Raw genomic sequence first — 25,735 nt, 5'->3', positions numbered from 1 at the left:
TGATATGCTAAGGCCACTCAACTGCTTGCTATGAATGTGCACTGACCACCAGGGGGTAGACAGTCAACCAGTCAACCTGTTGCTATGACTTGCACTGACCACCAGGGGGCAGACACTCTGACCCGCAGGTTAGCTTGCTGCTGGGGTCTGGCCTATCAGGACTGAGCGAGACGGGCTGGACATGCCCTGGAGCCCTCCCGTGGCCCCTCCCCCTGGCCGGCCCCATCCCCAATGGACCACCATTGGGGCGGGCCTGCTGGACCCCACCTGTGCACAAATTTGTGCACCAGGCCTCTAGTTATAAAATATTGTCATGTTAATTTCTTTTTCCAAAAAATAACAGTGAAATCATATCAATAAAAATATATATATGTGCTAATGTATCATGTTCTCTTCTCCACTGCATGTATAGGTGTATACCAGTCAACTATTAACAAATTGTTCCAATGTCTGTTCTGGATGATGAGTGTACTTTGCCACTCTTATGTCTCTCATTTTTTACAATTTATGTCAGTTATCTTTCTGGTGTACTGTGAACTATTTAAAAATACCAAGTTAGTTAGATTTATCTTTTTTCCCCCCAAATAAAACGGTAAATATAATTAAATGTAAGGCAACTCTCTGAATGTGTTTGTAGACTCACATAGAGAAGCAGGACTGAAGGTCTTCTATAATAGCTGCATCATACATTTTAAAAAATAAAACTATTTTCTTTTTAGTCAATCTGTGGAAACTCCCATGATTAGACTAGTGATAAATATATGTATACCATAGCAATACCTGATTGTAATGTAGAATAACTAGAATTAGAATGCATACTAGATTGACTATCCCTTATTCATTTGTATAATTCTCTCCTCACTTTTTGATAAAATGATGATCAAAACAGTATTGTTATGTCATTAAATCCTATATAATAAAAGGCTAATATGCAAATTGTCCCCTCAGGAGTTCGACCGACCAGAGTTCAACCACTTGCTATGACGTACGCTGTCCACCAGGGGGCAGCGTGGAATGAAGGAAGGCCCTGGCCGGCAGTTGGCAGCTGGGGGAAGGAAGGCCCTGGCCTGCAGCTGGAAGGCCCCGATCAGCCCTATCGCTGGCCAGGCTTAGGGTCCCTACCCATGCAAGAATTTCTTGCACCAGGCCTCTAGTATTACATAAACAACTATTGAAGTCCAGATCAGGATGCCATAGATATTTTAAGCCTGTTTGGAAAGTTCTTTGATTAAAATATAACACTCTGGAAATGCAATTAAGCCCTGGCGTAGTGGCTCAGTTAGTTGGAGCATAGTCCCATACACCAAAAAGTTATAGGTTTTATTCCAGGTCAGGGCACATACCTAGGTTGCAGGTTCTATTTCTGGTCAGTGTGTACAGGAGGCAATTGAGTGATATTTCTCTCCCTCTCTCTCCCTTCCTCTCTAAACTCAATAAACACATATTCTTGTGTGAGAATTAAAATAAAAATAAATGCAATTTTATAATGCCACAATTAAAAAATAATATTTTTATTGATTTTTTAGAAAGAGAGGAATGTAGAGGGAGAGACAAAGAGAAACATTGGTGCCTCCTGCATGCCTCCTATTGGGTATCAAGCCTGCAACCAAGGCATGTACCCTGACCAGGAATCAAACCAGCAACATTTGGTGCACAGGATGATTCCTAACCAACTGAGCCACACCAGCCAGGGCACAAATTTAAAATATTTTAATAATTTAATAAACTCCTTTGAAGGAATTCTTCCTGTTTTAAGCAATACTTCCTTGTATAGTAACATGTCCCATCTTCCTTTATTTTTAGCAGGATCATAATTTATTTCTATTACAATAAAGAGACAACTAAGTCTAAAGGGTCATTTTAGAATGGGCCTTATGGAATGGCTACATACGAATGGAGGGACCAGAGCTTGTTCATTCAACTTTGTAGCTTCAATTTTATTATTTCAGCCAATAGCAATCAGGCTCTGGAGAATTGATTCACACTAACTAAACACAAGAGATAGACATATCTAATCTAATAATAGACAAATATGCAAAGTTATCACACCTTTGCTATGCCCAAGCCACGCCCACCAGCCAAGCCACGCCCACCAACCAATCGGGACGAATATACAAACTATCCCAACAAAGATGGCGGCTAATTTGCATATCGCGACAGCATAGAAAGAAGCCAAGAGCTGCAGAAGGGAGCAAAGCTGTAGAGAAGCAAGCAAGCCAGGGGGAGGAGAAGGGAGGAGCGGAGGCGGGGCCGGGGGAGAAGGAAGTTGAGCAGGCGGGGCCGGGGGAGAAGGGGCGGGGCCAGGGGAGAAGGGAGGAGCGGAGGCGGGGCCAGGGGAGAAGGAAGGAGCGGAGGCGGGGCCGGGGGAGAAGGAAGTAGAGCGGGCTGGCGGAGAAGTTAGAAAAGCAGGCGGGCTGGCGGAGAACTCGGGGCAGGGGACAAGGGAGGAGAGCAGGCAGGGTGGGGTAGAGTGCAGCAGGAAACCCTATTGCAGGATTTTTCCTGCAACGGGAACGCTAGTTTATAAAATAAACTAGCAGCCCGTTTGCACAAAGATTCGTGCAATAGACCTTCATTCACCTGGCTGCCTGCACCAGTTTTCTGCCAGCACTGGGGACCCAGGCCTTGGCTGTGGCCACCGCCTTCTGCCTTCTTTCAGGGTCGGGGCTTGGCCCCGGGCGGCGGCCTTGGCTCTGCTGCACCCCAGTCTCCCTGCTACGGATCATAGGAGCCGACCCCCGGTGGTTGCCTGCGATCCATGCAGGCTCCCCGCTGGTGCCCGAGGCTTTCCCGGCCTTGGGCTCTGCCACACCCCAACGTCACTGCAACAGTTTCCTAGTGGGCGTGGTTGGTGGGCGTGGCTTGTGGGAGTAGCGAAGGTGTGGTCAATTTGCATATTACTCTATTATTAGGTAGGATTGGTATTTATTTTTTTTAAAATATATTTTATTGATTTATTACAGTGAGGAAGAGAGAGGGATAGAGAGGGATAGACAGTTAGAAACATCGATGAGAGAGAAACATCGACCAGCTGCCTCTTGCACACCCCCTACTGGGGATGTGCCCGCAACCAAGGTACATGCCCTTGACCGGAATCGAACCCGGGACCCTTCAGTCCGCAGGCCGACGCTCTATCCACTGAGCCAAACCGGTTTCGGCAGGATTGGTATTTATTTACTAGAATACAGTTATCTGAGAAGTCTGTGAGGAAAGAAAACATACCTGTTATGTTCATTATTATACCTCTAGAGTTTAGAAAGTTAATTTCTTAATTAATTAATAATTATTTAGTTTTCTGTAAATGCCTTGAAGTCATTTAAGAGATTACATAAGTAATCAGTATTGTTGACATATTCTAAAATCTGTACTTTGAGAATACTTAGTAATAATTGTGATTTACTTAACAATCAATTTATTAATCTTATGAATTTAGTATATAATTAATATTTTCTTAGAGTTAAAACAATTAACGTTCAGAAAATATTCATATAAATTTTATATGCCAATAAATTGGAATATGTATTACATTTTAATGGTATTTAAACATTAGTTGAATGTTTAAATTCATCTTTTATATAATCAAATTCTTCCCAATGTTTTATTAAAATACCAAGTCTAAAATATCAATTTATCTTAAATTCTTTAGCCAGTTTTAGAGAAAAAAGTTATGCATATTACAGTGATCCCAAAGCAAATCAATATGCTTTCCCTAAAAACCGGTTATCACTGTGCTCATACTAGAGCTTTACATTTACTCTATTTTTTCTTCTTACACCTTGCTAATCTGGAAATTTCATATTTCCCTGAGATTTCAGAAATACCTGAGTCTATTTTTGTACTTCCCTTGGATTTAGTAACCATACCCTGCTTAAAAAAAGAAAAAAAAAAAAAAGCTGACTCTTAAATTTGTATATCCTAGGTTGTTAACTAATTTTTTTTGTCTAGTCATTCATTGGAATTTGTTACACATTCAGAAGTGATTTAAACTCAAGATACTGGCCATCAAGTTGGACTTTACTTTTTCAATAAAACTTTACTTGTTATATGCTGTTAGGCCTTTTTAAAAAGTTCAACCCCAGCTTTTAATTTTGTCCAACATTAGTGGCCCCTCACAAAATCATTTGCTTGAGTTCCAATTGCTTGTGTTACATACCTATATTCCTGTTATTATTATTATATATATTCCTGTTATATTAATGTTATTTTAAACTCACTAGAGGTCCGGTGCAAGAAATTCGTGCATGGAGGAGGGTTGTCCCTCAGCCCAGCCTGTACCCTCTCCAATATGGGACCCCTCAAGGGATGTCCGACTGCCCGTTTAGGACCGATCCCTGGTGGGATTGGGTCTAAACGGGCAGTCGGACATCCCTCTCACAATCCAGGACTGCTGGCTCCCAACTGCTTGCCTGCCTGCCTTCCTGATTGCCCCTAACCGCTTCTGCCTGCCAGCCTGATCACCCCCTAACCACTCTGCTGCCAGCCTGTTTGCCCCCAACTTTCCTACTCTGCCGGCCTGGTCACCCCTAACTGCCCTCTCCTGCAGAGTTGATCACCTCCAACTGCCCTCCCTTGCAGGCCTGGTCCTTCTCAACTGCCCTCCCTTGCAGTTCAGGTGCCTCCCAACTGCCCTCTCCTGCTGGCCATCTTGTGGTGGCCATCCTGTGTCCACATGGGGGCAGGATCTTTGACCACATGAGGGAAGCTATATTGTGTGTTGCAGTGATGAGCAATCTGCATATTACTCTTTTATTAGATAGGATAGAGGCCTGGTGCACGAGGGTAGAGGGTGGGGGCCAGCTGGTTTGCCCTGAAGGGTGTCCCTAATCAGGGTGGGGTTCCCTTGGGGCGTGGGGTGGCCTGAGCGAGGGGCCTGTGGTGGTTTGCAGGCCGGCCACGCCCCCTGGCAACCCAAGCGGAGGCCCTGGTATCTGGAATTTATTTTCCTTCTACAATTGAAACTTTGTAGCCTGGAGTGGAGCCATGCCTGGGGCTCCCTCCGAGGCTGGCAGCCATTTCTGTTGGGATTATAATTGAAACTTTGTTGCCTTAAGCGGGTGGGCCCAGCCAGGGTGTGCGGAAAGCTTTGCTTCTCCTGTTGCTGGCGGCAACCCTGGCCTGCTCTCTCAAGCTCCATTCTGCCGCCATTTGTTTGAATTTGTTTACCTTCTATAATTGAAACTTTGTAGCTTGAGTGGAGGCTTAGGCCTGGCAAGGGCAGGCGGAAAGCTTGGCTTCCTCTGTTACCTAGGAAACCTTGCTTTCTGTGGCTGTAGCCATCTTGGTTTGGGTTAATTTGCATGCTCGCTCTGATTGGATGGTGGGCGTGGTTTGTGGGTGTGTCGGAGGTATGGTCAATTTGCATATTTGCCTATTATTAAGTAGGATGGTCTTTCATGATTACATCTTTACTAGAGGCCCGGTGCATGAAATTGGTGCATGGGTTGGGGGTCCCTCAGCCCAGCCTGCACCCTCTCTCAATCCAAGACTGCTGGCTCCTAACCGCTCGCCTGCCTGCCTGATTGCTCCTAACTGCTCACCTGCCTGCCTGATCACCCCCAACCACCTCTGCCTGCCTGCCTGATCACCCCTAACCACTTGCCTGCCTGCCTGATCACCCCTAGCCACACACCTGCCTGCCTGATTGCCTCTAACCGCCTCTGCCTGCCTGCCTGATCATCCCTAACCACTCTGCCTGCCTGCCTGATCACCCCTAACTGCCTCTGCCTTGGCCCCCACCACCACAGCTTTATCCGGAAGGATGTCTGGGAGGTCGTTTGGCTGTCTGGTCAAATTAGCGTATTACGCTTTTATTATTATAAATTTTGTAGAGCTATGAATTTTTTATTTACCAGGAAATTATAAAGAGCTATTAAGTTTTTATTTACCAAGAAATTTGATAAATTAGCAAAATATCCAGACATGTGTAATTACCATGTCTGGATATTTTGCTAATTTATCAAATGTCTGAAACACACAGTTGTGCCCACTTATATTATTAGTGTTAATTAAATGCTGGACTCCTTTTCCATTTGGTTATTATGTGTGATCATTAGTGCTGATCAGCCTTTTCTATTATTGATAAAGAACTAGTGCATTTGATGCAATTACTTTACTTACAAGTCTTTCCTAATACAGATGAAAATACATGCTTCATATTTTAAATGTATATATAATTAGAAAAAGAACCCCAGATATTAAGTATTTATTAAAAACAATAGAAATATTCCACCCTGTTTACAGTTATGTATATATATTATTAGTGCCTATTTATATCCTTCATATTAACTTTTTTGTTTGAGTATTCTGAATTCTGAAACTTCAAGAGACTCAAATTATTTTATTTAGCCATAACGGTTTGTATTTTTTGACATTCATAATGTCAGAAATTAGCCAGGTAACAGCCATTTAGGTGACTTTCCTTAGCCTTTCAAAACTGCCTGTGACTTTTTATTTTAGATAACCCTTGTTTTCTTTCTGGCAACAAAAATATATTCCAGAGATATTCTGGTTGATTTGTTTCTTTTTCTTTTTCTTTTTTTCTTTCCCCAATAACTAAGGAGTCTGGTTCTTTTTTGTGGGTGGATATTGGATAACAAGTATCTGAATTATCCATAAGTGCTGGCAGAGAGCAATACTGTTTTTGCTGCTATTGGTCTCTTTTAAGGAGAGATCTGGGGAAAAACACACACACACACACACACTAGAGGCCCGATGCACGGATTTGTGCACCAGAGGGGTCCCTCGGCATGGCCTGAGGGAATGTGGGGAAGAGCCACTCCCACTATGGAGCACACTGACCACCAGGGGTAGATCCTGCATTGAGCATCTGCCCCCTGGTGGTCAGTGCGCGTCATAGAGACCAGTCGACCAGTCGCTTAGGCTTTTATTTATATATATACTAGAGCCCAGAGCGCACAAAATAGTGCACGAGTAGCTTGCTTCCGCTTGCCTCAGCTGGCCGCCCTGCCCATCGCCACTCGTAGCTCGCTGCCCTGCCCTCTGCCGCTCGTAGCTCTCTGCCACTAGTAGCTTGTGCCCCGCCCTGCCTGCCGTGAGAGCCACTGCTTGTTTGGTTGTGACCGAGTTACGGCACGACGGCCACGGGCCTTTTATACAAGAGATATGTTTATGAGTTCACATTGATTTTTCTTCTGTAACATATCATTTTGCTGCATCTGTTTTCCCTTTATTATGAGGTTTCACCAGCTTCAAAGACTCTGACCCAAATTAATAAGAAAGTTGCTTAGTAAGCAAGTTCTCAAAGCAGGCAATTTAGAATGAGTAGGTTTAAGAATAGTGTATCTAGACCAGTAGTAAATGTCAACGGTTATTCTAAATGTCAAGGGTTACTTACAAAATAAGAATAAAATTGAAACAATCTAGTGAGTTCTCCTAATTTAATTTGTTCACTTTGTTGGTGTTATTTTCTTTATTTCTTTTTTAAAATATGTCTTTATTTATTTTAGAGAGAGGAAGGGAGAGGGAAAGAGAGATAGAAACATTGATGAAAGACAAGCATCGATTGGCTGCCTCCTGTATGCCGCTACTGGGGAATGAGCCCGAAACTGAGGCACGTGTCCTGACTGGGAATCGAACCTGTGACCTCTCAGTGCATGGTACAATGCTCAACCTACTGCACCACACTGGACAGGCTGGTGTTATTTTCTTAAATGTTGGAATAACAGTGGCAGGGTTCTTAAGTATTTCCTTGTTAACTTTATTTTTTTGAATTGTGGGTGGATCTATTAACTGTCAAAATTCAAAAGAAGGTTGAAAATTCAAACCTTAAAGAGATTATATATTCCTCTAGAGTTTAGGAGCTGCTAGAACCACGAACCAGATGACCTACTATTATGTTATTTTTTTTCTTTTTTTGCATAGACTTACACTGATCACATCCATGCAATGAAATCCAAGGTCCCTGAGATAATAGCATTTGCATGTTGCAATATCCATCACCAAAATACCCTTTTCTCATTTCTATTAAAGGGCTCTGATCAGCAATTTGGTTAAGATGCCTATCTTGTACTATCCACAGATAAACTACGTACAAACAGAATTTGGCCCTTGTAAGAACCTAGTACCTTCTTCTGTATCTAGATGGGCTTGGGTGGGGTGGTTTTAAATAAAAAGAAGAAATGCTGTGCAAACCATAGGAGGTTACAAGGAGGAAGATGTTCTCACTTGGCATAACAACAACAACAAAAACACCACAGTCATATCCCAGGCACTCATTTATTTCCTTTCTTCCCTGTCCCAACCCTCATTGTCTTCTAAATGGTGTTGGTTGTATTAATTTGCTGGAACTGCCAGAACAAACCACCACCGACCATGTGGGTTAGGCAGCAGAGTTCTGGAGGCGAGACGTGCCAGATCAGAGTGCAGGCGGTTTGGTTTCTCCTGAGCCCCTCTCCTTGGCTTGCAGAAGGCTGCCTTATTGCTGTATCCTCACATCGTCATCCTTCTGTCTGTGTCCTAAAATCCTCTTCTTCTCTAAGAACATGTAATATTTGATTAGGGTCCATCCATATGACCTGATTTAACTGGAATTTCTTCTGAAAAGATCATGTATTATTTTTAAACACAATCATGTTCTATCATTCTGGGGGGTTAGTACTGGGATTAACACTCTAATATGTAAATTTTGGATGGAGACAATTAAGGTCATATCATTGGTCATTGAAATCTAACATCCAAGTATAAAATTATTTAGGCCAATTTGAAGCTTGTTAAATTGTTACACGTTCATTATAAAACGTTGTTTTTACCCTTGTATAGACTAGCAGATTAAGATTCTCCCATTTGGATAGTGCTTAATAAACACTTAAATAATATTGTCTTTACAAAATTTCCCTTCTTAAAACTCTGTCTTTTTCACATTTAACTTCAATTATGTTTCTTTTGTCATTTCAAATCCAAATTTTTTTTTTTAACATATTGAGGTTGGCAGCTTATCTTTTGATGCCTATATCTTATAACATCTTTTTGATGCTATATAAACAAGCAACTTACTCTCAAGAAGCTATCCCTGCCAGAGTATATTAAAATGTTTACAATAAACAGTGAATTTATTTATAGTTTAAATTATTAGTGACCTTGTAACTAATACAGATATCCTACCTAATAAAAGAATAATATGCAAATTGACCCTAACTCCACTACACCCACAAGCCATGCCCACAAGCCATGCCCACAAGCCAATCAGGAGCAAATATGCAAATAAATCCAGCCAAGATGGCTACAGCCACAGAGAGCAGGAGGGAGGCTTGGGTTTCCCTGGTAACAAAGGAAGCCAAGCTTTCCACCTGCCTTTGCAGGCCTAAGCCTCCACTCAAGGCTACAAAGTTTCAATTATAGAAGGTAAACAAATCCAAACAGAAATGGCGGCAGCCACAGAGCTGGAAAGAGCGGGAGGCTTGGGTTTCCCCTGGAAATGGAGGAAGCAAAGCTTCTGCAGCCCTGGCTGGCCTAGGCCTCCGCTCCAGGCTACAAAGTTTCAATTGTAGAAGGTAAATAAATTCCAGATACCAGGGCCTCTGCTTGAGTCCCCAGGGGGCATGGCCAGCCTGCAAACCACCACAGGCCCTTCACCCAGGCCGCCCCATACCCTAAGGGAACCCCCACCCTGATCTGGGATACCCTTCAGGGCAAACCAGCTGGCCCCCACCCGTGCACCAGGCCTCTATCCTATCTAATAAAAGAGTAATATGCAGTTTGACCATCACTGCAACACACAAGATGGCTGCCCCCATGTGGTCAAAGATCCTGCCCCCATGTGGACACAAGATGGCTGGCACAAGATGGCCAGCAGGGGAGGGCAGTTGGGGGCAATCAAGCCTGCAGGGGAGGGCAGTTAGGGGTGACCAGGCCAGCAGTGGAGGGAAGTTGGGGATGACTGGGCCTGCAGGGAAGGGCAGTTGGGTGGGACCCAGGCCTGGAGGGGAGAGCAGTTGAGGGGAACCAGGCCTGCAGGGGAGGGCAGTTAGGGGTGACCAGGCCTAAAGGGGAGGGCAGTTAGGGGCAAACACGCTGGCAGGGGAGCAGTTAGGCATCAATCAGGCTGGCAGGGGAGTGGTAAGGGAGTGATCAGGCTGGCCGGCAGAAGCGGTTAGAGGCAATCAGGAAGGCAGGCAGGCGAGCAGTTGGGAGCCAGCAGTCCTGGATTGTGAGAGGGATGTCCAACTGCCCGTTTAGGCCCGATCCCACCAGGATTGGGCCTAAACGGGCAGTCGGACATCCCTCGAGGGGTCCCATATTGGAGAGGGTGCAGGCTGGCCTGAGGGACACCCCCCACCCCTCCCCCCGTGCACGAATTTTGTGTACTGGGCCTCTGGTACTACAATAAAATGCAATATAGTATGATGCAATACAAAAGAATTCCTTGTAACTTTCATTTGTAAGAAAAAATACTTAGATTTTTAAACATCTGTCACCTTTGAAGCTATTATGCTGTATTTATGAATGACACATTTCTAAAGTTTAATAATGTTAATTATATTTTTTATAATGAGAGTAGTTTATTTATAAATTATAGTGTCCTTTAATTTTGAAAAACTGAGCATGTGACAATATCATTAGTCTTTGCATAATGAATATTTACTTCTTTAAATATGAATTATGGTAACATTCAAATCAATGGAAAAAGTGATTGGAGATGTGATATCAGTTAGTATTTAGGTTCTTTTTCTTGCCCTATTTTTTTTGTACCTTTGTTATTTCAATCTTAGTCTCTAAATTTCAGTTCTTGCTTTTCTTAATATATTTACTATCTGTCTGTATACACAAATATGCAAATCAATCATTCATTCCTTTCTTCAAAATTCTTATCTCAGCATATCACTGTTTTCCTTCAGGACTTCTCAATATACCCTACTGGTTTAACTTAGCTATTTGCCTTCTTAAAAAGAAAGAAGGAAGGAAAGAAGGAAGGACACTATCCCTGATGTTCATAGCATTATGAAATTCAGTAGTTAATTTTTAATCTAATTGATATTTATTTCATTCATCTTTTCTAAACTGGCTAATGTTTGAGAAGTGATAACTGGATCCCCACTTCCAAGTGTGTTCTAAATATCACAGTTGGCACTGTGTACAATATTTGTTTGAGAAACGATTTATCAAATGTGTCAGAAAAATGTTACATAGATTTGGAAGATAAATATTAGAAAAATAGTCCTGTTTCAGTTCACAGACTTTTATACATTTGAAAAACCTTGTATCATCTTTGTTCAATGAGTAAAAATGTCACCTTTCCAACAATCATTATAAAAGAACTTTTGATTAAAACAAATAATTTCCTGTATTCTAATATATTTGATATCTGCTCACATAGATATTTCTGTTTAATTCTACATATCCTTTAAAAAGCTAACAGGTAAATAATTGGAAAAGTTAGATTTTTGTAATAATTCTTGGAAGTTTTATTGGGCTGATAATCTTAAAGATAGTCAAATCACTTCTGGGTATCAGTTAAAATATTTCACGTCTAATTTGAGAGGTTGTTGGTTATTGTTTTGCTTCACGGCATCTGTGTGTGAATATTTTCTCAGTTTTTCCGTGTTCTGCTCTATAACTATTGACTTTGCTTTTTCTTCAGGATGTTTTGAATAATTTGGGATCTTGTGAACTAGATGAAGACGACCTAATGCTTGATCTAGAATTATTAGAGGAACAGACTCTTCATCCACCTGGTAAGTATGAAATGAATGCACACCATTATACAATTCTTTCCTTTGTAAGGTATCTATTCTTTAGGCTGCATTCATTCTTTTCAATCCCCAGTTTGTGCAAGGCACTTGCTCTGCCATGCACTCATGGTTCTGGTGATCTTAAAATATATTATGAAATGTAAATCCTTTTGGAAGAGGATTATAAATTTAAAAATATCCTGTAAAATAAAAGTTGTTTAAAAGACCAAAATCCACAATAAATGCTTAATGAAATACTTAATATTTTTGGAGGAAAATAATAATTAAAATTTAATTTTTAATTTACTTTATATAACCAAAAGGAAGGTTGGTGGATCTGGATTTACTGTTTCAAATTTGTCACTTCAATAATAACTGCAACATTCATGTTGATGCAATAAAGTTGACCTCAAAATTAATAATTACCAATAGCAACCACAAATACATGTTCATAAATACATACACATAAATAGAATTATAGTATGAGATAAATTCTTATTGAATGAATTAATAAAGGAGCCCATTATATTAGTAATACTTTAAATTTATATTAAAGCATAAAATGTCATGTTGCCTATACCAAAATTACTCCCTTTGAAACTGATATAGGAATAAATTATTCCTTCAAATTTAGATATTTGACTACAAAGACAAGCTTTTACTTACTTTTTATTATGAATAACACCTTTAACACTATAAGTCAAATTAGAAATAAAATTAAATTGGAGCTAAGAAATCTTGGATCCTACTACATACATGCATTTGAGAAAATCAGCCTCTTGGATTTTAGTGTCTATATTTTAAATATTAGCATTTAGATATAATTTTCAGCTCTAATATTTTATGATGAATTTTTGTTCATGGAGTATTTATTTTTATTTTTAAGTAATGTCATATTAATAGTTGTCAAAAGAAGGTGATAACAGTGTTTATAATTTTTGCACTTGCTTTTACATTAATATTAATAAGAAGTTACTTAAACATAGCCAGTGTGGTTCAGTTGTTAACCAAGAGGTCATTGATTCAATTCCTGGTCAGGGCATATGCCTGGGTTTTGGGCTCAATCCCCAGTAGGGGGCATGCAGGAGGCAGCCAATCGATGATGTTTCTCTCTCATCTATGTTTCTATCTCTCCATTCTTCTTCATTCCTATCTCTGTAACAATTAATAAAAACATCGTTGTTTTTTTTTTAAAAAAGTTAAATTATTTAGTTGAATACAAAAAGAATAACTGTTTCTTGAGATATTCTTCCTGCAATTGATTTGAAAGATATTTTTTGAAAATATAGATTTTTCTCACTTTTTTGCAGATAACTTATACAATTTTGTCATTCATGTTTATCATAAAAGATTTACAAATGGTGAAAATGGAGGGAAATTTGTCAAACTCGCAAATTTGTCAATTTCTATCAAGACTATACATGCATTTACCTTTAGATACAACTGTCCACCTTCTAGAAATTTAATCCTAAATCAGTGGAAATACAAAATAATGTATGCAAATGACTCATTGCAAATTTTTGTATTTGCAATAGGACAGTTGTTGAATATACAGTGGTATAGGAAGCAGTCATTACAAGGAATACTGAAAGTGTCACTATGTTCTGTAGAATGATTGTAAGGATGTATTGTTGTTGGAGAATGTTACAATAATGGGTTAGACTGGCAATACCTAAACCCACTAATCAATCTTAATGTCACTAAAAGTATAATAACTAAACATTCTGTCCCTTTTAATGCCTAGAGAAGCTCATAGTCCCACCACTTCTGTCCATAAGTACTTACGTCTATTCTATTGTCTTGGTTGAACTATGATTTTATGGGAAATATAGGGGTTAGATCCAGCAGCCAAATATAGAATGTGGGGAATTCTACCTGATAATTGGACAGGTTTCTTCAACAAAGAAATGGCACTATAAAAAGGGGGGATAGGTATTGTAGATAAAAAGTGACAAATGGAATGTAGTCATTCATGTTGAAGAACGTAAAATTGCCATAAAATATATTTCTGAGTTAACCAGAGAAATTTGAGAAATAATTGAATTGTTATTTATTTTTGGGGGTGTGGAAAATCTTTATTTTTTTGTTTGTATTTAAGGAAAGCTAAAGGGATGCATGGTTAAAACAATATGATATCTAATATTTATTTTACCTACAAATTTGGAGGTAATAATAGATGAAACAAAGTTGGAAAATTATTGAAAACGATCTTTGCTGAGGTGAGAGGTTTATTCGTTAGTCATAATATTTTTTTCATTTTATGCACTTTTAAATACTTTACAGCAAAAATAAAACCAAGTAATAATTTAAAATGATTATAGATCGTGTAGCTATCTCAGTTATGTTTGGTAGGCAACCATGATAAAGGGTAAAAAATTACTTAAAAACATAAAGGCTTAACTATTTGTTTGGGAACAAAAATGAACATTTTTTAAACTCTAGTTTCTTTTTTATAACTCTGTACTTCATTAAGTTATTGTAAAGAAAATAATGATATAGTAAATACTATGAATCTCCTGAGTCTACTAAGATGAAGATAGCTTGGTTAAAGCCGCTAAAGTGCTTAGGAATCAATTGATTTAACCAAATTGTTCATAAGACAAATAGTGTTATATTGCATATACCATTATGAAATGCAGTGCTGGTAAATGAGATATTCCTTATAGTGAGTTGGCTTATTTAATGTTGCTTAATAAATTGTCCTTGAAAACCTATTTCACATTGGATGCCACATTATAGGATTTGAAAAAGCCCCAAATATTTATTTAGCACATTAGCTCAGAAATAAGAATTTCTAGTAATTTTACACAATTTATTTTTTTATTAAGAAACATAACTAGAAGTCTTTTCAGAATATAAGAAGCATTATTGATAACCAATATTGATAAACGCTAATACTAAACATTCTGAAATAATGGTTTAAATAAAAGTGATTTTCAAAAGTCTGAAACTAAAATAATGATACCATAAATTCTACTAACATTATTATAAACTAGTGGCCCAGTGCACGGACTCGTGCACATTGAAAGGAAATTAATTAGAAGAAAGATTCGTGCAGTAATTACATTACTGCAGAAAATTACATGTCAAAATAGTATATATAATATAGTATTATAAAATTAAAACACGCATGCAATTGGTGCCAGCAAGAGCTTTATATGTATCTTGCATGCGCAAGTCAACATTTATTTTTAAATTGCCAGTGAGCATCATATGTACCGGCCGGGCGGTTGGTCGGACGGAGTGATGGTCGGTCACTTAGCCTTTTATATATATAGATCATTAAAAGGTTTTTAATACCTTTGCTAGGACAAAAATATCTACTTTTAGCTATAGAGTCTTATTAAAGCAAAGATTCATAGAAGTTTATAATAAGGCCAAGATAAGTTTTTTGAAAGATCAGGGAAGTGTTTTTGTTTTAAAATTATTAAGTCAAATATCAAGTGTACCGGTTACTAATGCAGACTTTTTTCAATAGATGGAGTTACACATATGTTGATATATGTGCGATTTGATATGTATGCTATTTTGTTGTAGTGACAGCAGGCTTCAAAACTTCATATGTCAAATTTTCTGAAGGTGTTTACATCATAGATATTTTTACACTTAAAAATGTGGAATTTTGTGCCGTAAAAAGAGCATTTGCGGGAAGTTTTAATTCATTACTTTATTTTGAAGAAAAGTGCTGCTGAAAGTTATCGTATACTTCAGGAAGCTTATGGTGAACATGCTCCATTTTAAGATACTTGAGAACTCTAGTTAAACGCTTTAAAAGTGATGATTTCGACGTGAAAGACAAAGAATGTCCAGGTCAACCGAAAAAGTTTGAAGACCAACAATTACAAGCATTATTGGATGAAGATGTGTGTCAAACTCAAAAACAACTTGCAAAAAGATTAAATGTTGCTCAGCAAACAATTTCCGATCATTTACAAGCAATGGGAAAGATTTTAAAGGAAGGAAAATGGGTGCTACATCAACTGAATGAAAGACAAATGGAAAACCGAAAAGTCATCAGTAAAATGTTGCTTCAACGGCATCAAAGAAAGTCTTTTTTGCATAGAATTGTGAATGGCGATGAAAAGTGGATTTATTTTGAGAATCCCAAACAGACAAAAATCATGGGTTGATCCAGGCCAACCATCAACATCGACTGCAAGGCCAAATCGCTTCAGAAAGAAGACAATGCTCTGCGTTTGGTGGGATCAGGCAGGTGTGGTGTATTATGAGCTTCTAAAACGAGGTGAAACGGTTAATACTGATCGCTGCCAACAACAAATAATCCATTTGAACCATGCTTTGATCATGAAAAGACCTGAATGTGCCAGAAGACACGGCAAAGTAATTTTGCTTCATGATGACGCACCATCACACACTTCAAAACCAGTTAAAGACACGTTAAAAGTTCTTGCCTGGGAAGTATTAACCCACCCGCTGTATTCACCAGACCTTGCTCCTTCAGATTACCACTTGTTTCAATTGATGGCACACACACTTTCTGAGCAGCACTTCCAAACGTACGAAGAAGTAGAAAATTGGGTCTCTGAATGGTTTGCCTCAAAACAAGAAAAGTTCTATTGGGACAGTATCCATAAATTACCTGAAAGATGGGGGAATTGCGTAGCTAGTCATGGACATTACTTTGAATAAAGCACTTTTTTTTTTTTTGAAACTAAATTTTACTTTTATTCCCTCCACAGAAAACGGATAATTTTTTAAAACCTTTAATTAAAAAATTCCCTGGCATTTTGAAAAATGCATATATTGGATTCTGTTCTATTGAGTGATTTAATATGCAAAGTGACAATCTAAAGGACAATAGCATAATATATGCACTACCTGCACTATGAGCAACTTGAGCTAAAGTATATCAACAAGCCAAGTAAAATATCAGAATACTAAAACAAAAGAAAAAATACTATATGAATTGTGTGGTTCAAGGCCTGTGTCATAGAAACACTCATATATTTACACATTTGGATATGTACCTAAATATTTGATCATGCTGTTCAATTTTGTGTTTATGACTGTGCCTACCTTAGTAAAGATGGCTATTTATTATTGTAGTGATAATAATTCTGGACATGTTTAATATGTTTTTTTGTTTCATTTTTTGCTCTCTGCATTTTTATCTAAAAGGAATTGTAAGTTTACAGTTTGGGTTTTAAAAATGTGTTGTTTTTTTGTTTGCTTTTTAATCCTCACTTGAGGATATGTTTCTTAATTGTTTTTTAGAGAGAGAGAGAAAAAAAAAAAACAACAAAAAAAACATTGATCTGTTGCCTCCCATAAGCACTCCAACTTGGTATTGAGTTCACAACCTAGGTATATGCCCTGACTGAGAATCGAACCTGCAACCTTTTAGATATAATTCTTTTTTTTGATGAAACCAAGAAAAGATAGTTTCAGAGAAAGGAAGTGTATGAATTAATTCAAAGTGAGTCCCACAAGGAGATTTCCTTGAGGAGAAAAATAAAAGCAAATTTACTAAGTAATTTACTTTGATCTTTGCATTATCTGATTTTTATCTTTGTAAATTCTAACCTAAAATCCAAGCTTTTAGATTAAAAAGCATATGGATAAGCGTTCCAGATTTCTTTTGTTACATTTTCTTGAATTTGTGCTTAAATTACTCTTCTGGATAATTTTATGAGTAACTAATATACATTGTGTTTCAAATACAGGATTATAAATTTGTTTAATACCAGACATATCATTTCTCTTTTGGTAAAATGTATTGTTTTTATAATTTTTTTATAATGCATTTATGACCAGTTATTTTTAATTGTAAAATAACAAATGTTATCATTTACACTTTGATAAATTAAAATATATATTACTGACCCTACCCAACTTTTCATCTCTTTGTAGTCTCTGAATCATGTTGTTATGGTTTCGCCTTGGCCACAAATGAGTCTTGGAAGAAGATGTTAACAGTGATGTTGGTTAGATCAGTGGTCGGCAAACTCATTCGTCAACAGAGCGGCGAACTGCGGTGAGCCACAGTTTGCCGACCACTGGGTTAGATATATCTCGAGTGTTTAAAAAAACACACATCACAAACATAGTAACAAAATTTAATAGGTATAATACTCAAATTATGGATCTAAAATATTTCTTTACAGTGAAATACATGTTATAAACTATGTAATCTGTCAAAGGAAAAATACCAGCAATACATGTTTACTTAATTCTAATGTAATTTTACATTTTTGTGTTTAGTTTTTTTTTCCATTTATTGAAACATCATGCACAATAATAATAATTTGAGAAAAATAAAGTAACAATAAAAGAAGGATAAGAAAAATAATATGAAGTGATGGGGAATGTTGGCACACAAAATATATACTAGTATTACCACAATGAGTGGAAAAGGTTACATGGTATGTTCTAGCATATGTGAAGAAAGAAACACAACCAGTTACATGATTAAAATTATAAAGTATCATTCAGTCAAGCAATCAATGCTTTTTTTAATGAAGAAATTCTTATTATTAAAATCTGAAAGATATTTTGCTCACATGCCTTCAACCACAATTTCTTCAGCAACTGCTTTCAGTACAAGTTGGTAGCATCGTGCTCAGTAGAAGCAGTTCTAAATGGTGACACAGCAGTTTAGCAAAAGCTTGGAACTTTATGAGGATTTCGCTTAATCTGAAACTTAGTTCCTTGTCCATAGTTCATATTCCTGGGATAATTGTAATGTTGAGAATACTTAAAGTACGTGTTATCAAGCATTTTCCTCAGCCATAAGGTAAATACCATAGAGCCTAACAATATCCAGTGTTCAGCACTGCTACTTCATGACGAGTCCTCCAAAATGAAACCCTTGTGTAACTGAATAAGATAACTCTTCTACAAATAGATGTGATCAAAACACCAATTAAATATCAAACAGTACACACTGTTCTATAAAGAAATAGGAATTTGGGTTCTGGAACACCTACTCTGTAGCTATTCTTTTCCTCAATAAACTAGAACACAGTGACATTTCTATGTGGGCTGTTATGGTACTTAGCAGCCTGACAGTGGCTGGAGCTGATGGGAAACAGGTACCTGGCTAATTTGACAGTGACACATCATAATTCATCAAATGACTTAAAGCCAAAAGGAAAGAAAGATAAAACACATTTTGCTGTTACCTGTTTGGAACATGGTCATTAAAATACTGTTCTCCCATTCTTTCGTTGGCTCCTGTGTTAATCCCAGGAGTGGGTTGTGTATAAGGCTGAGCAATTAGTAGCTGGAGACCTAAGTGGATGGGAAGAAAAACTGAATCCCTATCATGAGATATGCTCTTTTCCTCAGCTACCTTAAGTTAATCCTCACAATAACTCTTAGAGAGAATATTTCATCATCAAGATCCATTCAAATGTTAAAATATATATATATTTTATTGATTCTTTACAGAGAGGAAGGGAGAGGGATAGAGAGTCAGAAACAGCGATGAGAGAGTAACATCAATCAGCTGCCTCCTGCACACCTCCCACTGGGGATGTGCCTGCAACCAAGGTACATGCCCTTGACCGGAATCAAACCTGGGACCTTTCAGTCCGCAGGCCAACGCTCTATCCACTGAGCCAACCTGGCCAGGGCCCATTCAAATTTTTAATAAAATTACAAATTCACATGAAAAGAGAATGGCTATTTTGGAGACAGACACATCCAAATTAGAATTCCAGCTTTGTCAGACTGTCCTTGGGCAGGTGATCCACTCTTTCTGAGCTGACTTTCCTCTTTTGCAAAATAAAAATAATAGGAATTATCTTAAAATATCATCCTACATAAATGGATGACATATTTATGTGTAAAATGCCTTTCACAGTTGCCTAGAATAAAACAGGAGGCCAGTTCAAGTTGGTTCCTTCTCTTAAATCTTAGTTTTAATTTCTTGCCAAAGAGTTTGTCCTATTATTGATTATTTTTCATAGTCCTTAATTTCTTAACGATTCATCATTGATATGTATTATTTTAAAATATGCATTATTTGAATTTTTATCTAAATTCTGTGTAACATTTTAAGTGTTTTGTTAGTACTTATTATTCAAAAATTAATTAAGGCACTTGGCTTGTAACAAATGGTACTACCATTTCTTTGTGTTAAAACCAATGCATTGAAATGCACAAAACATTTTTTTTTGCGATCTTAGTCATATGTCCAAAATACTACAACATATTTAGAATAACAATTTTTTAAAGAAATAACCAATTCCTGTGAAATACTTTGAAGCTTATTAACTCAAATTTTTAATATTCAGAGGGAAAGCAGGCTGTCACTTTGTATTAAATTTGACCTTAACAATTTGCAGCTGAGTTACTTAATTGAAAACACATTTTACTTAGATATTATTCTTTGATTAAAAGAATGTAATGGCAATTTTCATGGTTGAGTGAAGAAATTTTATATTGTTCTTATTATTTATTTAAGAAATTATATCTAAAAACACCTAGGGCAGTATCTCTCGGTATATGTCTGGATGCAAATGGAAAGTAATGGCCCAATTAGAAATTAATTAGGTAGTTGCTAAATTATTTTGAGTTTGATGAGCATGAAACATAAAATTCTGCAGTGAGTTAGAAACTCCTCCTGTGCCTATTAATTAAGGAGGTAATTTTTGTTATTAATTTTTAATGGATTATAGCATAGCAGAGCAGAGATGAAACCCTAGTGGCTTTGCTAATATGAACGATAATATACAAATCACAATATTCACACAGGGAAAATTATAAAAATAAACTACAGATTTTTACAACTTTAGTATGTCTGGGTCAGAAAAAGTGTGTGTAAGGTATCTTCAATTTGAGTGTTTAAAGCTAAGAAATAAATGACACTTAATTTTAGAATTCCAATATACTGGTAGTAGCTAGAAATATTGACTCTGGGCAAATCTCAGACAACATCCAGGCTATGTAAAACTTGAGCAAATTATTTAATCTCTCTTAGTTTCTCTTTCTTCATTTGAAAATGGGAACAACAAAAGTATCTACCTTATAAATTTGTTGTAAGAAATAATATGTTATGCCGAAACCGGTTTGGCTCAGTGGATAGAGCGTCTGTCTGCGGACTGAAAGGTCCCAGGTTCAATTCCGGTCAAGGGCATGTACATTGGTTGCGGGCACATCCCCTGTAGGGGAGTGCAAGAGGCAGCTGGTCGATGTTTCTCTCATCAATGTTTCTAGCTCTCTGTCCCTCTCCTTTCCTCTCTGTAAAAAATCAATAAAATATATTAAAAAAATAATAATATATTTAAAAGACCCAGTAGAAAGCTCTGTCTCATATGGCATATAATATTCTTAAGACCTGTAGCAGATATTATATTATGCATGATAAAATATGACATACCTGATGACTAATAGGAATCTGATCTTGCAAATTTTGGTGATTATTCCTTTGTCTATTAATGGAATATCTCAACCTCATTTTCAAGAATAGTATTTCTCAAATTTTAACTATAGAATGCCACAACACATGCAATTAATTTTGTGACCCTTATGTATTTCAAAATTTATACAATTGTAGCATTAAATGAAATGATAAAAGAATAACAAATAACATTTTTTTGAGTCTAAGTGCCAATTCAATGAGTTACATAATAACTTTGAGATTTGAGAAAATTGAAGCTTTGGGTGATAAAATGTTACAGGAAGTAGTTGTCTCACCTGGACCAAAGTTTTTCTAAGTCTGAAGGCTCTGTGTTTAATTTTTATGATTCTTTTGAATAATAAAATTAATTTATATAAAATTTAAAAATCACAGCTACACTATAACTTTTTTTTTTGAAACTGGCTCTTCTTTCTATTGACGTTTCACTTACCGGCATAGCTTATATGTGTTTGCCTTTGACTTCATGCAAGAAGCTAAAATTAACTGATACTTATTTCCTGAAGCATCTGTGTTGTGCCAGGACTGGTCTAGGCACTAAGTTGTGTTTCTGGTTGTTTTTAAGCAACAATTTATAAGCACTCGGGATGATCTCATTTAATTCTATCATCAAGCTTCTAGAAAGTACATGTATTACTATTTTCAGTCATGGACGAAGGGATGAAAACACAGAAGAGCATTGTTGTTGGTCCAGGAGTACAATCTAGTTAAGTGGCAGAACTAGGGTTTACATGATGTTTAGTTTCTAGAAAGAGCAGTTACAATAAAGGTGCACAATGTTCTACTGTAATACGCTCTTTGGGTAGCAGATGTAGTAAAGATGAAAGTGTGGTGTCAGTTATTACTTTGGTTTTGATCAGCTGGTGCCTTTGCTTTTTTCATTTCTGCTTTCAAAGGGCTAGAGTACCTGTTATCTGCTCGGTAGCCGTTAGATGGCAGTAGCGTTCTGAAAATGACGATAGTAATCCCATAAACATTTGTATTCAGTTTACAGTTTACAAGGGATTTCAAATATGTTATCTTCTCATCAAATCATCACAATAACACTTTGAAATAGGTGTTAATATATCCCAAGTACAGGGGAGGAAGCAAATACTATATAATTAAAATATTTATTGCTGTTCACACGGCTAATATTAACCCAAATCTTAACATTCAATGATGGGTTCTTTTCACTATCTTTCTAGACCTTGATGCCTCTAATTTTACATACAATTCTAATACATTAGGTTGACATATTTTCCAAAGCTCTTGAAAATTATAGCAACATCTTAGAAGAGGAGAAAAGGTTTGCTACACGCAGACATGCTTAATGTGGTGAGAAATAAGGACTGCTAGCCTAAAGGGAAAAGAAAAAGCAAAAAGCTTTGAAAAGTAGACAAAGTCATAAAATAGAACAGTATGGGGTCATTTAATGTAGGAACACATGTCTCCATCTGTATGAGCAGGGCATGAAGCATTACTGTATTGCAATACATTACTCCATAGCATTTTAAAAATTGTTATAGCCCCAAATCATCAAGAAAAAAAGTTATATTCTGTCTACTCTAAGATTGTAAGCTGTATAATTCACTTTGAAAATGTACCTATCTAAACTGTTAGTTTTATTCATTAATATGTTACGAGAAAATAATCCTAATTCTTCAAAAACTTTATCCAGAAGTATCATTTTATAAGAATTCTGTATTGCAAAAATGTGAATATATTTTAAAGTGTATTGAAAAAGTTTTATATAATTTTTAATATTTTCCCCATATTTCTTCTCCCAAGTTCTTGTAAAGGACTTAATGGACATTAGAGGAATTGTGTAAAAATGTTCACTAATTGTTGTCTTTGAAAAAGCAATGATTTATTTATGGTTTATCAATAGGGTACAGGAATCATGATATCACTTAAAAACAAGACTAAAAATTGTCAGTAATAATCTATTTTTAATGTAGATATTTCAAGGTTTTTATGGTTTTTGTTTATTTGTAATTTTTTACTTGACCACTTCATTAATTGGTTAATAGGTTAATCCATTAATTTAATATTGAGTTTTTCATGTCAATATTTAAAATATTTGACTTGTTTGAAATAGGACAAACACACTATTTTATGTATTCAATTTACTGTGTTAAATGGCTGCTCTTAAATGACAGAAGAATGGACATAAATGGAGGAGAATTCCAGATAGTATGAAGTTGAACCCTTCTACTTCTGCTCCTTGTGAATATTCAGTGTTTTATAGGCCTTGCTCAAGTTCATGATTTTATTTTGTAGTACAAACAATCATGTTAATAAGAGATTGGCTAGCTTCATTTAGTAAGTACAAATTGCAATTAATTATTTTATTTTTCATATTAGTGCCCACAGAGTAAACCATTTGTATTTGTGGATTTAAAAGTGCCTCTGCTCTTTTGCCCCTCAGACTTTGCTATACTTCAGGAAGATTGCTTAGCTGCAAAGAGGGCTCTTAGGTAGAATAGTTTTTAAAACCTAATCAACTATAGTTGAAAAATGTTTACACATTCTGACCTAATTTAATATTAAATGACAGCAATTTTAATGAAGTCACAGAATTGACTTGTAGCCTGCTATTGTAGCATTTTCTACCATTATAAACTCTCTTCTGCTGCGAAAAAGGTCAGTCAGTGGCTCCAGTTCAGAGGGTAGGGTCAAAGGGAAAGTTTTCCTTCATTCAGCATGGTTCTTCTGGAGCAATTAGAAAGAAAATATGCATCTCAATATAAAATTTCATGGCCTCCAACAATTATGTGGTGACATCTCCATACAATTGCTTGAATAATGCCAACAACATCAGCTGTCACTATCAAAATGAACAAGTAATTAAGAAAGCAAACGCTAGTCTTTGTTCTGAAGAAGTAGAATATTTATGTATTTAAAATCGTACACCAACAAGAAAAATAACCACTGACGTATAACATAATTTTGTACAGTGCCTTAGGCAGAAAAGAGAGAAGTAATAATGAACATTTCACACTATTATAACAAATTAAATTATAATTGTACACACTAAAAACAATTACAGAGTTTCTATTCCTTGGATTATAAAAAATTAACAGCATCATTTTATCTGGTTTTACTAATGCATTGCCCCTTTTATTTATATCTTGATGAGCCTGCAGTGAAATTGGGGGTTCCTTATTCTTATGTGGATCACCTTTTCTATAACAGGACATCTTAGTATGCTAGGATAACTTAAATACAGACTTGATTTGTCTGAATAATCAGTAGATTTGAGTGATACCATGATAATGCTGCCTCCCCAAACCTTTGATAAGACCTGGCTCAGTTTACTCTTTACTGAGTTAGGGGAAAATGTTACCTCCACTGAGCTCTGGTTATTGTGGAGAGGGAAGAGTAAATTAGGATTTATTAAGAATTTGAATTTGGTTGAAGATGGACCTTTTATTTTGGGAGCCTGTCTGAGATTGGGTAAAAATGAAGATGTTATAGTTTAAGATAGTAGGATTGGAAGCAGCAAGATAAGGATTTTAAGGTGAAGGATTTTATGCTTTTTAGACCATAAGCTAACTAATGATGTTTCCTATTGAAGAATTGGTGGGTCTTTGGGGAAATCCTACTAATGAACAATAACGTTAATTGGAATAGTTAACTTATTCCAGTAAAGGCAATGAAAGCGTAAATTGATGTTCATAGAGACAGTCATCTACCTATTTGGGGATTGGTGGTTTTAGGTTTGAATCTCCGCATCAAGGGATGCAGAAGAATAGATAAATTTTAACTGGAGACATGATCAATCCATATTTTTACTACTGTTTGAGTTGTCACAATCACATGCCAAGTTGTTGTCTAATCAACCATAATAGTCAGATTTTTCATTTCCTTCTGCTGAGTGGGCTTTTCTAGACCAGATCATTGATGGAGGAGCAGTTAGATGATATTATTTAAGACCCTGGAGATGATACATCTGAACTGCAACACAAACAGTAAAAGAAGGGTTCTGATTAGGGTTTATTGTTCACTCTCACTCAGAAGTTTAGTACACAGATTAAACAAGAGATAAATCCTACCCCCATTCTGAGGTTGTTAACCAAACTACCAAATTTTCTGATGTCGGGGTAAGAGGACAAAAGCATCTCCAGCGTAGGCCTCAAATGGATATCTGAAAAAGGTTTATGTAGAAAGAGGAAATCTCTCCTGGACTAAAATATTTTAATACTTTGTCTAAACTGGTTCTCAACATCTTAACAATGGTAAGATATGTACTAGTAGGAACATTAGTTGAATGATGGATTAAACCAGCTTGTCATTATAAATTTGTCCATATTGCAAGATGATTAAGATACCTAAAAAGTCTCTTTTATTGTTGCTGTGAGATGCTATCTCCTAACTAAACATCACTCGTATGCATTGAAAGATCTGGGTTCTCTTTGGATATCTTGGGACTAATAATAACTTGGGTCTGCTCCCTCAATTAGAACACTCATAATTAGAAAATTATTAAAAATACATATTATTTGGGGAACATAATGATAAAAATATTCTAAGGAAAATGTAAAGAGAGTCATTGCCATTTTGCCAGGTGGTTCTTTTAAATTATATATTTCAGTGATTTAACGATTGATTTACATTATTTCACACTTTAATATCTGATATTGATATGTTTATAATCCTGTATAATAAAAGTCTAATATGCTAA

The 25,735-nt window shown here is 36.7% G+C and overlaps 1 protein-coding gene across 5 annotated transcripts in view; it reads left to right on the top strand.

The window, feature by feature from the left end:
- The window catches only part of CCSER1 (coiled-coil serine rich protein 1), a 666,784-nt gene that overhangs the window by 204,274 nt on the left and 436,775 nt on the right, over positions 1-25,735 (top strand). For all 5 annotated transcript variants that reach the window (XM_079769292.1, XM_079769290.1, XM_079769289.1 and 2 more), the window contains exon 4: positions 11,597-11,690. In XM_079769292.1, coding sequence (XP_079625418.1) covers positions 11,597-11,690 — 94 coding nt within the window. The remainder of the gene's footprint in view (positions 1-11,596; positions 11,691-25,735) is intronic.

Source organism: Cnephaeus nilssonii (assembly GCF_951640355.1).
Source record: "Cnephaeus nilssonii genome assembly, chromosome: 1".
Taxonomy (NCBI): Eukaryota; Metazoa; Chordata; class Mammalia; order Chiroptera; family Vespertilionidae; genus Cnephaeus; species Cnephaeus nilssonii.
The sequence above is the reverse complement of the archived record's forward strand: the minus strand, read 5'-3'. Positions and strand labels throughout refer to the sequence as shown.